We start from the raw sequence: 16373 nt of genomic DNA, 5'->3' as shown, positions 1-16373 counted from the left end.
TTTGTATTGTATTTTATTGTATACATATATCATTTTTGAGATTGAGAGATGAAAAGATAAGTGTCAATTAACCAACCACATATTTGGTGATGGTAAATATATTATTTGTATGCCTATCAAAGCTATTGAATTGTTGCTGTAAATAATAATAATATTAATTAGAATTATTGTTATTATTTTGTCATTATTGTTGTTATTATTATTATTATTGTTGTTCTTGTTATTATTACTGATACTACTACTACTACTACTACTACTACTACTACCACAAATTATATATTTTTTATGCATATCACAGCCTTTTGAATTGTAAAAAATAGTACTTTTAATAAGAATAAGAATAAGAATTAATATTATTATTATGATGACAATGATTATTATTATTGTTGTTATTATTACTACTACTATTATTTAACTAAATAATGAAAAATTGTAAAATGAAAAAGTAAACCAATATAATTAGTATTGAAAATAATGAATGAAAATAAGATAGTGAAAATAAAAAAAAAAATTGATAAAGCTGCTGAAGATGGGGGTTTTACTCTTTTGTGCTGCTGCCACCAATACAGTTGATTAATAATTATTAGTCTCTTCATCAGTTTTCATTTCCATCATCCTAGGTGCTGTGTGAGTCACGTTGACAGTCACATGTCCCTGGCAGCTGTATGGCAAAGGGGGAAAAAATCGCATCTCTCAGCGCACAATTTATCGCGCAGTTTGGTTTAAACGTTTCGCATATTAAAATGGTTGATTTCCTGAGGAAGGTAAACATGCAAATCGCTTCATTGACAGAGCTCATTACCCTCACAATTGGGATTTGGGAGGGGAGAGAATGACACGTTTGTCAGCCTCGTCTCTGGCTCGGCCATTGTTCATCTGCCATGTCTTCAGCCAAGAGCAGCCATAGAACAGGTGGCAGCGGTACCCAGCGCTGCCAGGGCGCTCATCCACACGCTGCCATCCAACCCACAGCATCCTCCTCAATGAGCAATCTCCGAAAACATCAAATACTTCTCTTACCAGCCAAGCCCCTTATTTGCAGGATACAGCATATACAGAAACAATTCCATTCACTATCAATAAATAACATTTCACTCAAATCAATAATTAACTGGCATTTAATATTAAATTCATTTATAACTACACTGCAATACTAATTGGAAAATAATGTGTTTATTAGCTTTTGGGCTCATTCTTATATCATTGGTGGCTTTTGGTATTCGTTTTTATGTCTAGATCGTTCACAGCTCATAAATCTGACTTTATGTACTTAAAATAATTCGTTTGGGGTTTTTTTCTATAGCTTCCTTTAGAAAATAATTTATAGTTAATTATAATTATGTGCATTTTGCATTTCTAACCACAATCTGGGGAGAAAATCCAATAAGTATATTAGTATATAAGACCATATATTAGTATATAAGACCATCTGAGCAGTGGTTTTACCTACCACTGAAATAATAAGAAATAGAAATATAATATTAATAATAATAATAATATACTATTATTATTATTATTTGGGTAATAAAAAATTATATATAATAAAATTGTCAAATACCTTGAAAATGATAATACATAAAAAATTGTCGCAGCAAGGCGGGGAGATAAGGAGACCTAGGGCGCATACACATGGTGTATCTTCCATTGTGGCTTGGTAGCAGGCCAGGGGCGCTGTTCAGTAGTCCACAGGGCAAAAGAGGGGCAGTGTTCTGTAGTCCAAAGGGCCAAACCGGGGCGCTGTTCAGTAGTCCAGCTTGCTGTTGTATTATTTATAGAGTGGCAGGGACATGTTGCTGCCAGGGTAATAGAGGGGGGCAGGGAAGGCTATAGACCTGGGCACTGGCACCCTCAGGATAGAATTGTCCCTGAATACTAATGGCATGCCTACAAGAGTTTGCGCAGAGGCGTGCGCCATGTTGGCAGCCTCCAGCTCGGCGGACAGCTGTCTTTTCCATTTGTTCCTGCGGTTCTGGAACCAGGTCTTCACCTGAGTCTCTGTCAGCTGGAGGCTGGAGGCCAGACAAGCCCTCTCCGAGCTGCTCAGGTACCTCTTCATGTCAAAGGTGGACTCCAGCTGGTAGACTTGGCTCCTGGAGAACACCGTCCGGGTCTTCTTCTTGGAGTTGCCCTGCTTGTCCCCAGATGAAGGGGTGCGATGTCTGTCCCTGTCCCCCGGATAGTCCTGCCGGCTCCTCTCTGTACTGCGCGATCCTCGCGTTGCCCGTTTCTCGGGCCACCAACAAGAGGGCCAATTAAAGTTCGAGCGAATTCGTTACAGCACATCTCCACCATGTTTACAGGGGGATAGCAACCTATGTGCCCGTTTTACGAATCATTATATACACTTTATCAATACACTTAAATCAGTGAAACATTGCATCAGGAATACATATATATCTAGCGAACCTTCTCCGGAATGTGTAAGTGTTATAACTTTTAGTTTCCTCATATCACTGAACCAGAGTTCGAAACTAGAGAATTCGCTGTGACTAGTATGGTGCTTGTATCATGACATCCATTCTAAGATGACTATCATGTGTAACATGTTACATGACATGGAAAGATCTGTCTAATAAAGAAAATAAAACTCAGTCTACAGTTTCCCAAAAACAATCTACATGAAGTTATTATTCAAATATCGATCTATATATCTATCTATCTATCTATCTATCTATCTATCTATCTATCTATCTAATTATATTATCTATATTCTTTCTTTTATCTTTCTACAATCTTTCCATCTATTTCTTTATCTATATATCTATCTATTCATTATCAATCAATATAGTGTATCTATCAATCATATCTCTCTCTCTCTCTCTCTCCCCCCCTCCATTATTCAATCTATCTATCTATCTATCTATCTATCTATCTATCTATCTATCTATCTATCTATCTATCTATCTATCTATCTATCTATCTATCTATCCATCCACCCATCGATCTGGCTTTAATGTCATGTATTTCCTTATCTCTCTTCTTTATTAGTAAGCAGTAGAATCCACAGAGAAGGGTTTAGTTGGCTTTGATTGATGACATTGTGTTTCTCCCCATGTCCCATTAACCCCTTGGTGCCCACCATGGAGCCCGGGTGCACTTGTCTGCGGTGGAGATGAATGGGGGCCCGGGGAGAGCATCTTATTATCATGTCTGGTAAATTATTCAGGGCAGGAAGCACGGCGGTGTCACGCTGGGCAGATTGAGCAGGACTCAGGGAGCCCGGTGTCAGTGCGTAGCCTCCATCACAGCTCAGCCTTATGACATTTTCATCTCATCTTTTTTTACTGCCCGATATAAAAGCGGACGGTACACAGCACTAAACGCTTCATAAAATACAGCTCGGTGCCCCCCTCCCCTCCTCCCATGCCTAGGTATAAGGTGGGTACTTACTGTGACACCTGTGCTGGCTGCAGGTATGTGGGGCTTGCTCCCTGGACTCCTTGCCGGCTGATTCAGGGCAGAAGCATCTGGTTTCTCTCCATCCCTCGTCCTGATCTTCTTCATCTGAGGATGTGCTGGGGCTGGGCTGGCTGCTTGTGATGGGCTCCCTGGCACAAGGTTTGGCACGTCCCCGATCAGATGTGGTGCCTTGCAGGATGGACTGGATGGTGAAGCTGGTGAGGGTCGCTGGGGCGCACTTAGTGACCTCTTCCTTGCTGCTCATCCTGAGTACATAGGAAGAAAGAGGAGAGGATGAGGATGATGGAGATGCTGGGAGAAGGTGTGGTGGGAGGAGGGGGGGGTGCTATATTTTATTATTATTTCTTTTTATTGGGGGGTGTCTTGGCTTCCAGTTTGCACACACAGAGACTGCATTCCCTCCCCTCCTCAGCACTAAGTCCCTACTGATCTCCAGACTGCCTGCTGGTGTGGCTACATTTGCATGACACTCACAGCTCTGGAGGACCAATCACAGGCTGCAGACAGCCCCGGAAAAATTGAAATTCCAGGGTAGGATGATCGCCCCATGCACCGGATTTCAGTGATGTGATGCTGGGGAGATGAAATGGGATTGCCATGGCATAGCAGTGGATGCATGTGGAGGCATCTCAGATCCCTGCAGGTGAAGGTGTCACCCCTGTGTGCCCAGCTGGGAGAAATGGGAGAGAAGAATCTGGACAGGCAGCTCTGTATTAGGATATGATTGGGGAAAATAGAAAAATCTGGACACGGCTCTGTATTAGTATATGATTGGGGAAAAGAGAAAAATCTGGACATGGCTCTGTATTATTATATGATTGGGGAAAAGAGAAAAATCTGGACATGGCTCTGTATTATTATATGATTGGGGAAAAGAGAAAAATCTGGACAGATGGCTCTGTATTATTATAATATTTGGAAAAAAGAGGGGAAAATCTGGACATGTGGCTCTGTATTACTATATGATTAGGGAAAAGAGAGAAAAATCTGGACATGTGGCTCTGTATTACTATATGATTAGGGAAAAGAGAGAAAAATCTGGACAGGCAGCTCTGTATTATTATATGATTAGGGAAAAGAGAAAAATCTGGACAGGAGGCTCTGTATTATTATGATTGGAAAAAAGAGGGGAAAATCTGGACAGACGACTCTGTATTACTATATGATTAGGGAACAGAGAGAAAAATCTGGATAGGTGGCCCTGTATTAATAAATTATTGAAAAAAAAAGAAAACAATCTGGACAGGCGGCTCTGTATTTTCTGGACATATTAATATATGATTGGGAAAGAAAAAAGTGGAGCTCTTATCATTAATCTTTTCTCATTTGGAAGATAAAAAGTGACACCTCTACCTTTGCGCCACCTTTGTCCCAATCTTTATAAATGAGCCCCAGTGTACCCAGTACCTTTCATTAAAAAAAAAGAAAAGGTTTATTTTTTTTATTTTTTTTATTTTTTTATGACCATATGCTGATTGAGAAAGAAAAAGTGGAGCTCTTATCATTAATCTTTTTTCATTTGGAAGATAAAACGTGACATCTCCATCTTTACGCCACCTTTGTCCCAGTCTTTATAAATCAGCCCCCCTGTACCCAGTTTCTTTCATAAATAAAAAAAAGAAAAGGTGTTTTTTTTAATGACCATATGCTCGTAGCCTAACCCTCATTTTGTTGCACTTTGCCTCATGTTTTTGTCATTTCTTGTATATTTTGTGCATGTTGTTGCAGGTATGTTTTCTTTTCTTTTAGAAATCTCATTATTGTTAAATAAAAGGGAACAATTCTAAACAAATACAACAATGTTTTCATTACAGCAGACTAGTATACAGGAAAATACAACAAATAAACAACATAGACAGGAGGACAGAGTCAGGTGCCATCTACCCCATTCCCCAGACCCACCACCCTTCTCTCCAGACAAGCGGGGAGCCCATTGGACATGCCAAATATACCTAATAGGGAGAAATGGATATGTCTGCTAGAGTTAGAGCAGATAGAGAAGATTGTAAGCAGAGTTTGGCCCAGGAGTGATGTATCCACACTAAAAGCCATCGGCGGTTTTGTAAGATTTTTAACATGAAAGCTGCAAAATGTGTAATTAAACGCAGTAAATGCAGCATTTAGCTTAAACCTGGTTGGTTGTAGCTCATAAAAGGAAAGATCCAATGTAAAAAAAAATAATACATGCACACATCTTCATAAAGGAAACAAATGTGCAATTATAATTTTTTTTCACACTAGCCAGTAAAGCATTGCAGCTATGATCAGTGGATCACGGTGCAATGCTCTGGGTCCTGCAGATTCTTCCTCCCATCCCTGTCCACACCGAGGTACGGACATTCTCTAACAGACAGGAGGAAGAAAGAATGGACTACAAGTGCGGTCACATCACTGCACTTATATGCCATTGAGAACTAGAATCTCCTCTGCTGCAGTGCCTAATGGAACTTGTAGTTTCCCCATTCACAGATCCTCCTGTGGGAGTCATGCCTGTGGCTGTCAGAGCCTTGCAATGCCTCATGGGACCTGTAGTTCTACAACAGCTGGAGGTAGGCAACAGAGTTGCCTACCTCTGCACTGCATAGATGATGGTAGCTGTAAATGACATTGTACAATCAGATTGTAACGCGTGTGACAAGCTTTATGAATTTCACTGCAATTGGCAAGCCTGGCAGATTTGGGTGTTCCAGGCAAAAAACTGCCAGAACACATCAATTTCAGTAGCATTTTGTATTTTAGTTGTACTGGTCCTTTAAATGCAAGCAAGGACATTGATGCAGCAAAAAAAAAAAAACCTCAGAGATTGCGTATATAAGTTTTATTTTTCGTCCTTAATATCCCCCCCCCCCTCCCTCTCAGTGTGTATGATTGCTGGATGAGAGACGAGCGTCTGGCGCCTGGAACCTGAGACAATGCTATTTCATAAAGGAACCCTCTTACACCATCACCCAATGCCTGCAGCCGCGCCTGTCACCCAGCCCCCGGCTCATCGGATTACCTGTCATCTTTATTGGGGAGTAAGAGGAAAGAGATTCATGAATTAATGTTGCATTTGGTGGAAATGGTTTATTGATCCTCCCACAATGGCCCTATCTGGTCGGAGCGCCAAGCTATTTATAGGCGGCTTCTGTAGTAAAATATATCTGACTTGTTATCGGGCTCGAGGTAGCCATAGGCCTCAGGCCATTGCTGTGCCTAGGCATTAAGGGGTACAGGCATGCATGTCTATGAGCAATGCCGAAAAAGTCATGTCTACCCCTCTGGCTGTCACTGGGATTCAGACGCTGAACAGAATTCTTGGCTGAGCATATCTTCATCTGATTCACTAAGCTCAATCGACATTATGTCTGTGAAAGTTCTCATTCAACCAGGTCATGGTATATCTGTAAAAAATAAGTCAAAGCAACTGGACCTGATGTATTTTTCTTGAAGACGTTTCACTGGCCAATCAACATTCACTTTTCTAAGTCTCCGCTCCTTTAGTAAATCAACCCCACTGACCCGAGACAAGCATGCAGCCATTGAAAGTCGGAGCCCCTAATCTGCAGGCTGGTTGCAGGTCAGTAACTGGGAAAGTAGCCCGCCAGCCAGGGAACCAGCATTGTCAGAGGGAGAGGTTAGTAATGACAGCTTTATATTTTCACATTTCAGGTTTGCTTTAATGGTATCGTCCACCTTCTGCAGAAAATGTAATAAATGCGCCCGCAATAAGCAAATAAAAAAAAATGCATTTATTAAATGTTTGCATTGCAACCGCGAACAGTGCGTCGTGGGTTCCTGCACTGTTTACCCCGACCCCAGGTCTGTACAGAAGCACAGGCCTTCTGTTATGGGGCTGGAGCAAGTCATCAATGCGGTGACCCCACTTCTGCTTGCACGGTCTGTGAGTGTCTCTGCCACGGTGGAAGATGGGACTTTGCGGGCGGAGAGAAGCACCCAATGATTCAGGGTGGAGGGGGGGCAGGGGCGTCACTAGGCCTGGTGTCACTTGGTGTGCCCGCTGGGTATCAGCTGGCGTGTATGTCATTACGTTAAACTTAACATCATTATACACATGCGTATTGACATCACGTGCACCTCACTGCTGTCTACCATCTTGGTGATGGAGGCCGACAAAGAGAGGGGGGGACGTTCATCCAGCAGGATAACATATGCCGCCGGGTCCCCTCTTCTCTTGTGCAGCTGTCGGGCTCTCAATCCATAGCCGAGTGCCCGACTTTTCAGAGGGGGGTACTCCAAATTGACTGTCAGTCATTTTGGTGTCCTCCCCGTTGATGGTGTCACCCAGTGCGGTCCGTACCCCCCTTGTGACACCATCAGAATGTCACCATGTTTCATATTCCACTCTACTTTGGGTGTTTCATTAAAGAACAACTTCAGGAATTGTAAAATGTAACCCTTGTGGTGAGGCTGCCCCGGCACTGCAAGGGTTAAGCTCTCATTTTTCTCTAAGGGCTGAAAATAAAGCAGATATGCTCACCTGATCCGTGATCCTGTGGCAATGACCCCTCACCTTTCCCCCTTCTGTGCTCCAGCTGTGGTATATTCCCACAAATCTTGGAGTTCTTCCTTATACAAGGTGGATGGAAAAAAACACACCGCGTCTTTATATTCCGCATTCATGAAAAAAAGAACATTGCTGGGCACTATAGAAATCGATGAAGACGAATGTCAGGGGGTTTTCAGATGATATTTTCATTAATTCTGAACCGGTCTATTATGCGCGCCTTATCGAATGAAGTGCCGGTAATGTTATTAAATGTCCGTCACATGAGCGCCCGGGCTTTGACCAGAAGTAGAATCTTTAAATACTCACTTGATAGATTTAATTAATGGACTAATTGATTCCGAACAAAAAACTCAGTGTCCTATGTGTGGCCTAATCCTCCCTCCTCCCTGCGTCTCCATCACTAACTAAGAGCCCCTTATGAGAGAAGACAACACATGGGGACATAGCGACAGGAAGCCTATTTCCAGGTATAATCTTTCAGAACAGATATTAATATTCCTTCTCTATCAGAAAACTCTTCATCCCATTTAGAAGACCTACACGGGTCTACTGGCCCTCTCCTCCTACTCAAAAATGTATACTGCTTATACCAGGGGTGGACAACCTCGGCCCTCCAGCTGCTGTGGAACTACAAGTCCCTTGAGGCATTCAAAGACTCTGACAGCCATAGGCATGACTACCAGAGACAAAGGCATCATGGGATATGTAGTTTCACCACAGCTGGAGTGTCAAGGTTGCCTACCCCTGGATTACATTATACTTTCTTCCTTTCTTTCCTTCTTCCTTCCCCCTTATGCACATGATCATAGAATTAAAAAATAAAACCTTCTCTTTTCATTTATATTTTATTAGGGATGCACCGATACTCGTACTCGCCCAAATGCTCCGATGCCTAGTCTGATACAGGGGCGTTCCAAGGCCAGGTGTCACCCGGAGTGGAGAAGGGGTGACACAAGGCCGTGATGTAATCGCACATGCGCGGTCATCTTATTGACGCCTCCTGGCGGCCATCTAGGTGATGGACGTCAGCAGAGAGAGAAGAGGACGTTCACCCGACGCGACTTTTCATAGGGGGTGACACTAAAATGACTGCCAATGGTGGCAACCGGGTGTGGGCCGCATCCCCGCACCCCCCTTGTGACTCCACTGGCCTGATACCTGAGCTTCCGGTATCAGGAAGCCGGGCAGCGAATCATTACACGCTGCTCGGCTTCCTGATTGGCTGGTAAGCCGGCTCCATGCTCCCATGCCATGAGAGAACAAGGAAAAGCTCAATACATGGATAAGCATATAAATAAATAATATCTTGGACAAGAAATGTAAAAAGTGGCTTTATGTGGTTCCAAGACAGGAAGTGAGGAGAAATCTCCCCATTGGGAGAGCAGGAAACACCTCAGCACAATCTTCTTGCTGGTCAGCGCTGTCCAAAATTTAAAAAAAAAACAAAAAGCAAAAATAAAGTTTTCCCAGAAAGTGAATTTCTGCCATAAAGCAGATTGCAGAGCACAATAAATAGTCCCCATAGTGCCCCCTGGCTCTGTCCGCTCAGAGCATTTATCCTTGTTGCCCCTTTGATGAAGCCGCGTCCTCTGTCCAGGAGCAGGCTGGGTCGCGCAGTGTGGATGTGGTAGTATACAGCGTATACCTGTAGATGTCAGCATTTCTTATGATAGCCTCAGAGAAGGTTCATCTGAGATTTAAGGTCCGTACACATCAGTCTTTCCATATGCACCCTGTATTGTGTCCATAGACAGTTCAGTGATATTGGAACACAACAACACACTCATCAAATATGTAAAGAATTGCTTCTTCAATTCCTCAAAGAATTGCTGACTTGCTCCTGACTTTACTGGCTGTTGGCTTTGATCAGCAAATCACAATATTGAAGCCAAAGACAGCCAGGTAACTAGCAATTCAGAAGAAGGCCAGCAATTGAAGTCTATGTATATTTCTCTCCTTGTACTTCCCCTTTAAGGTATCCACAGATGTTAGTTCAGTTTTTCACTCAGAGATTGCTGTAAAGTGCTGGTCCACCTTATTGTCCTCTGTCAGTAATCTGGAGATCCTAGAACACACCTGATAGTCATCCTGGATCACATTTGGGCTGTGGGCCGCCCCATGTTTTTATGTACAACACAGGACTATTAGGCTAGGTTCACACCAGATGCAGTGCGTTCCGTCCTGATTCTGGCCAGAACGCACTGCATCGCATTGCGGCCAGCTCACTTTTTTTTGGGGCAGGAGGGGGCGTGACGGGCCATTGAAGTGAATGGCACCGTAACCACGCCCTCCGGCCGCAATGCGATCGGCCGCACGGGATCGCAAGGCACATTGTGCCTGCGGTCCGGTCCGGTGTGATCAAAATGCTGCAAGCACTATTTTGATCGCACTGCACCGGACCAGACCGCAGGCTCAATGTGCCTTGCGATCCCCTGCGTGCGATCGCATTGCCCCCTCCTGCCCCACAAAAAAAGTTAGCCGGCCGCGATGCAGTGCGTTCTTGCCAGAATTGTGCCGGAACGCACTGCATCTGGTGTGAAAGTACCCTTAGTCCTGCATTGTATGTGATAATGTAAGCATGTAACCCTCGGTGTTAGGGTTACAGGGAGGATTAGAGTTAAGGTTACATAGGGGATTTGTGATAAGGGCGCAGTGAGGATTAGTGTTAGGGTTACAGGGAGGGTTAGTATGGATCAAATGTTACAGGGGGGATTAGTGTTAGGGTTACAAGGGAGGATTAGTGTTAAAGAAAGACCTAGTGTTAGGGTTACCGGGAGGGTTAGTTTTGGGGTTATAGGGAGGATTAGCCTTTGAGTTACAGGGAGGGTTAGTGTTAGGGTTACAGGGAGGATTAGTGTTAGGGTTAAAAGGAAGGTTAGTGTTAGGGTTATAGGGGAGGATTAGCGTTCAAGTTACAGGAAGGGCTAGTGTTTAGGATACATGGAAGTTTAGTGTCAGGGTTACAGGGAGGGTTACAGGGTGTGGGGAAGAATATTACAGGGAGGTTCGTGTTAGAGTTACAGGGAAGGTTAGTGTTAAGGTTACAGGAAAGGTTAGTGTTAGAGTTATAGGGAATTTTAGTGTTAGGGTTACAGGAAAGTTTAGCGTTAGGGTTACAGGAAAGGTTAGTGTTAGGGTTGCAGGGAAGGTTAGTGTTATGATTATAGGGAAGGTTAGTGTTAGGGTTACAGGGAAGGTTAGTGTTAAGTTTACAAGGAGGGTTAGTGTTAGAGTTACAGGGAAGGTTAGGGTTATAGGGAAGGTTAGTGTTAGGGCTACAGGGAAGGTTAGTGTTAGGGTTAAGAGGGAAGGTTAGTGTTAGGGTGATAGGGAAGGTTAGTGTTAGGGTTAAGAGGGAAGGTTAGTGTTAGGGTGATAGGGAAGGTTAGTGTTAGGGTTACAGGGAAGGTCAGTGTTAGGGTTACAGGAAGGGTTAGTGTGAGAGAAACATTTGGGTAGGAGGTCTGGGACGTAAGCTGCCAGCTTTGATCTCCTGGCACAGAAATCTTTATCCCTAGGCCCGTGGTTGAATAGTTCCAGAGTTTCCTCCATTGTCTCATCACTGACCCCAATTGGCTCACAACTGGAAGTGTCAGCGTGGATGAGGAGTTCTTTATCTCCGTCGGTGTCTTCCTTTTGATCATACTATTAGACCTCTACCTTTCCTCTCCCTCAGTGTATCTTCCACCCCCTTTGTTACTCTCCCCGGGCCCCGTGGCCCCCTTTCTCTGCCTAGAAGAGGGGCAGGTGCAGGATAAAAGGGCCTCTCCTTTCAGAACATTAACCTTTTCAGGACTCTGCCCCATGGACCAGACACATTACAAATGGTCAGCTTTAATCATGATGTCAGCTCATTAACCCCGGGGAGACCTTCTCATTGAAATCCTATCAGGAAGTCTGTCCTCCATCAGACAAGATTCATTCACACATTCAAGAACTGCGTCCTCCGCTCTCCTGCTCCGCCGCACGGTTTATAGGGAGAGAGTAAAAATAAAGTTCTTAAAGGGCCAGTCCAACCAAAACTGACATTTTGGCTTTTGGTGGGTGGTGGAGGGTTCAGTTGGGTGAAGGTTTCCCATGTATCCCAGTGACTTCAATAGGAAGATCTCTGAGGTTGCGCTCCTAGGTGCACAGATCTGTGCATTTAAAAGCTCCCCCCCCCTTCCTTTCCTCTACTGGATTTTAAATTAATTAATTGTATTAATTAATTTTAGAAATATTTAATTTAGTTGATTAATATTACTAAGAAGATTCTCTTTTAAGTCTAGGGCTATGTGGGAGTATTTTTTTTTACTAGTGATGAATCAGGATTATTGACTGATAACAATTGAACAAATGTCCCTCTATGATGAAAACTATACAAACAGGCGGCAGTATGATCGCAGCGTTCCAATTCTGTACGACTGATCACATGACAAGCTACTGCATGCCACTTGTGTAGCTCACCCAGTAGGTAGCCATTTGTTCCATCTGCTTAGTAATCAATTGCTTCTTTCTTTTTTCTTTCAAATTCTTTATTTACAATTGCCACGACAGAAGTACACGAGAGAGACAACAACCGCAAAAAGGGACACAAGTCTGTATAAGCGCGGTTGGTAATCCAAGACAATGGACAGTAGACATGTGCGATTAGTTTCGCTCCCAATCAAAATTTGTACAAATTTTCCAAATTTCGGACACATCCGTATTTTTGAATCCTAATGCATCTGAATCCAAATGTCCGTTTACGAATTTCGGATCCCGTCCGAATTTTGTTCAAAGCGAAATTGAATCAGACATGTAACTTTTCTGGCTAATCAGATGTGTTTTCTTCGGTTTGATGCATCCGAATGGGTCTGAATCCGAATTTCAAATTGTGTTCAGGAGCTCCCAAATGCCATTCGGGTCTGGGAGCCGCAGGTTCAGCTTTATGTATATATGGGTGCTGCTATGTTGCTGCTACGAATATTCGTTCACATTATAGAACACTACTTCTATATACATAATACTAAAACTGACCCAAATGGATCGGAGTTTCCGAATAGCATTCGAGAGCTCCCAAAAGCCATTCGGGTCTGGAAGCCTCAGCTGTAATATGGCTCCCAGACCCGTATTGCTTTCTGGAGCTCCCCGAATGCAATTCAGAAATTCGTAATCCCGAATGCCATTCGGGTCTAGGAGTTTCAGCTTTAGTATTAATATCTGTGTATTATGTGTTAGGTGTTTTGTGGTATTCACAACGAATATTCGTAAACTCATCCGAAACTAACGAAAAATCGGATTTCGTCCGAATCCAAAACCCGAACCTAATGGAATTTCTGATCCAAACCCCGAAATTGGGAAATATCCAAAACAAGCAGAATTTTTCCGCAGCTGACATGTCTATTGAATATGTCAAAATAAACAAGTGCATACTTTTTTTTGTGTTAGCAGCGTGACATTTCTATACTGAGTTTCCGTACGTTTTATCCCACTCCTAATAACAATAGACGTTTTGTAAGCTTGAAGGTGCTCATAAGATGTTCGTCCTCAATGCAATGACACAATTTCACCCAGCCCTGCGTATATACGCTTCCTTGTGTCACCTCTCTCAAAGAGCTGAACTACAACTCAACATCTGGGCAATGTAACATTATCACTGCTTGCTGGCAGCAATGCATTCTGGGATATGCAGTCTTGAGAAATTAACATTGCATCACATCAAGCAGCAGGGAAAGAGACACAAAGCACACTGGGAAGATGATGAAGGTGATGGGCAGATGGAAGGCAGTACTCACTACATAAAAGGGATTTTTTTAAAGGAGAACTATGTGGTCAATGTTTTTCCCCATAGTTCTCCTTAGGGTAACGGGAGGACACAAACTAGGGTCCTCCCATCACCCTAAGCTCAGTATACCGCGAGCTACAGCTCGCGGTTTACTGAGGCGCCGCAGCCAGAGCGGATCCCGACATCGATGTCGAAATCCGCCCAGCTGCGTGAGTGACAGCTGGCTCTGCCTATCTAGAGGCAGAGCCAGCTGTACCCGCCCCCTCCCCCGTCCGTTCCGCCAGTCAGCGCTGGTGGATTGGAGCGGGGAGGGGGGAATCCAGTCCCTCCCCTGTCACGGCAGAGAGCCGTGTCAGGATCGAGAAGTGAGCGAACACCGGCATGTGTTCGCTCACCTCCCGATCTACTGAGCCGACCTGTGACAGTCTCATTGTCACAGGTCGGCTAGAACTATGAGGTGAGTGAAAAGCACTCACCTCATAGTTCTCCTTTAAGTAAGCTTTGATTGTATTATCAGAAACATCTCTAGTATGTATTCCTATTACAACGCTGACACAACCCAATGGAAGTTGGCATGACGTCTGTAGACTTTCTGATGACATTATTGAATGTTCTGATGAGATTTGTTTGTATGATTGAGTGTATGAAAACCTACCAGTGTAAGAGCAGGTGACATAACACCTGGTGACATGTATGATCCCTGCAGGTGATGTCACTCAGATCTCTTTTTATGGTCAGTGGCTGTGACACGTGTAACAAGAGGTGTAAAATTCCCGCTATCTGCAGCATCTATTTACTGCACACCAGAGAGTGTCTGAGTCGTCCCTTATCTTCTATGATGACACAGTAGAAGATAGCCCAAACACTGATGTCTCAGCAGATAATCAGAAGCGGGTGTGTATGTGTAAATAGGAGAACGCGCGCGTGCACACACACACACCGGGGACAGATCACTGTATGTACCCAAAATAGAGAAATGCAACTTTTAAATAACCTTTCAGATAAGTGAACCTGGGACCGCTTTGTACTAGTTCAGACCCTTCCCGAGTCCCCGGGCTCATGCCACTTACTAGTTTCATCTGTCAACAGACAGAAGAGGAACCTGTCAGCTAAGTCTCCTAAATGACAAGCATTTATGTCAAGTGACAGCTGTCCCTGATTTTCAGAAATGTTACCACTTTATGTACTCAGAATCGCACCTCCGACATCAAAGGGGAATTCCAGATTAAAACACAACACAAATGTTAAAGAAAAAAGGTTTTTAAGCTCTTTCAAATGCTGATGAAATCACTTACAATGAATGCTGCCTCTTTATGTGTAAAAGTTTTAGTTTCCTGCATCATCAGCCGGTCCCCTGAGCACTGGTCCTGAGATCCTGTTTTAGGGTGGCTCCTTTCCCTTGCAGGGTCCTATGAAGCCATCCTTGTGTGTGCTAGTAATCAGCGTGTGCCTCCACAAATACATAGGCACAGCAAGGCAACCCACTCCCCTCTCCCCTGCTCTCCCCTCTTTTTTCTCTTTCCTTCTCCAAGCTAGTAGATGAACAGTTCCTGGAGGCTGTGCTGTCCATTGTGACCATGTACTGGAATGGAAGTTTAGGGAAGCCGAGCTAAGAAAATCAGTTATTTAGAAACCTGATGACTGTATGTGTTTGGGCAAGGATTTTAAGAAATACTTTGCTGGGTAATGTATATTTGTTTGATCTGGAGTCATTATTGAAAAAAAAGTTTGAGAGTTTATAACTTCCTTAATGTCACTTGTTATTGTTTCCTGCAACCTTGTAACTCTACCTCCATTTCTCAGTACAAGAGGCTCTAAAGCTGCAAATGTTGCTTTTGGAACTAGAACATTGTGGGCATGACAGAGATAATATCATGATTGGTCAGATGTTATTATTGCTGAAGTTAGTAGCAGCTCGGTATGTACAGCACAACAAAAGTACGGGGATGAATACAGTGGTAGAGAATGTGATGCTGCAGCAGCTTTGTGCATATCAAGGTAACACAGGTCCATTCACTTCCACCTACATGCGTGTGTATGTGTGTATACCAATACCAATAGTTCCCATATTCTTGTATATACTGTATACCGAACAACTCAACCAAGTTATCAATGCTCCCAGCTGATATCACAGTCTATGGAAAGGACTCCACATTTTTACTGCTCTTAGAGGGAAAAAAAAAACCATGCGCAATGAAGTGTCATCTTCTGAGTTCTTAGTTTAAATAGTTTATTCCCAATATTGCTGTCCCCATTGATGAGTTTGCAAATTACAATGACATCTCCCCTTAGACGTCTCTTCTCTAAGGAGAACAAGTTTAATTTCCGGAGGTGATCATCATAACTTAGGCCCTCCAACCCATTTATTAATTTTGCTGCCCTTCCCTGAACTCCCTCAAGTTCGAGGACATTGTGGTAAGTGGTTCCTTTCCAGATGATATGGGCCTGGGAAGTCATAACCCAGAGATGTAGATGAATGGTCTATAGCACTGGTCTGTTAGGCAGGTGCTAGCCTTCCTCTATATACAGATCAGTGCAGTGAGGGACATTTGTCTCTCTCTCTGTAATGGGCAGTCTTCTTCTTATGGACGTCTATTTTTTTCTAATCTAATAAACGAATCTCAGTTATGATTATAATGGTGCAACAAGGACAGAAAAAAACACAACCAGGGTCCCCAAAACACAGCCCCCTATACC

General features: G+C 43.4%; 1 protein-coding gene across 1 annotated transcript in view; it reads right to left on the bottom strand.

The window, feature by feature from the left end:
• Positions 1-1712: 1712 nt before the first annotated feature.
• The window catches only part of HMX2 (H6 family homeobox 2), a 32115-nt gene continuing 17454 nt past the window's right edge, over positions 1713-16373 (bottom strand). The window contains exons 2-3 of the mRNA XM_018553692.1: positions 3385-3665; positions 1713-2217 (exon numbers count right to left, since the gene is read on the bottom strand). Of these exons, the coding sequence (XP_018409194.1) occupies positions 1766-2217; positions 3385-3665 (733 nt within the window). The 3' untranslated portion in view covers positions 1713-1765. The remainder of the gene's footprint in view (positions 2218-3384; positions 3666-16373) is intronic.

The sequence above is a fragment of the Nanorana parkeri genome, unplaced genomic scaffold, assembly GCF_000935625.1.
Source record: "Nanorana parkeri isolate BGI_ZX_2015 unplaced genomic scaffold, ASM93562v1 scaffold127, whole genome shotgun sequence".
NCBI lineage: Eukaryota > Metazoa > Chordata > Amphibia > Anura > Dicroglossidae > Nanorana > Nanorana parkeri.
This window is presented reverse-complemented; position numbering and strand designations above follow the sequence as displayed.